The sequence below is a fragment of the Bison bison genome, unplaced genomic scaffold (genome assembly GCF_000754665.1).
Source record: "Bison bison bison isolate TAMUID 2011002044 unplaced genomic scaffold, Bison_UMD1.0 scf7180017848986, whole genome shotgun sequence".
NCBI classification, from domain to species: domain Eukaryota; kingdom Metazoa; phylum Chordata; class Mammalia; order Artiodactyla; family Bovidae; genus Bison; species Bison bison.
The window spans coordinates 47,236-47,783 of NW_011479559.1; the positions used below are offsets into that span (position 1 = coordinate 47,236).

Genomic DNA, 548 nt, shown 5'->3' on the forward strand with positions numbered 1-548 from the left:
ACATGTTTAAAAATTTTTGTAAAGTTTATTAGAAGCCATAACACTTACTCTTTTGCCAGGCTCTCCTTGCTCACCCTTCTCACCTTTCACACCACCTGGAGGACCCTATACACACAAAAGTAATTTTACATTGGTTCATGCAGTACTATGCGAGATTATCAATTTACATTAAATTTTGCTAAAGAATTTTAGGTTACTTACTGGAGGACCACGTATCCCTGGGGGTCCAGGAGGCCCTCGGTCACCAGGAAGTCCCTATGCAGTGGTAGGGAAAAGGAAAGCAATATTAAAACTGTTAGTACTGTTAGGAACAATTTTAACTAGCTGAACTACAGACTCATGTACTATAACCAAAGATGTTTCAAATTCAAAGTTGAAATCTACTACGCAAAAAAACCTAGGGCCATCTTTGCTTATTTCAGTTAATTTTTAGTGTATGTACAAGCCAAGTTTTGAGGTAAAGAGCAAGAAAGCACTTCAAATTAAAGTACTAATGATTTTTTTATTCTTATAAAATATTTTGTATAATATAATTTGATCCCCTCATC

At 35.2% G+C, this 548-nt stretch overlaps 1 protein-coding gene across 1 annotated transcript in view; it reads right to left on the minus strand.

The window, feature by feature from the left end:
* Positions 1 to 548, minus strand: part of COL4A5 (collagen, type IV, alpha 5) — a gene marked incomplete at both ends in the record, with an annotated part of 87,800 nt that overhangs the window by 45,866 nt on the left and 41,386 nt on the right. The window contains 2 exons of the mRNA XM_010846272.1: positions 49 to 105; positions 202 to 255. Coding sequence (XP_010844574.1) covers positions 49 to 105; positions 202 to 255 — 111 coding nt within the window. The remainder of the gene's footprint in view (positions 1 to 48; positions 106 to 201; positions 256 to 548) is intronic.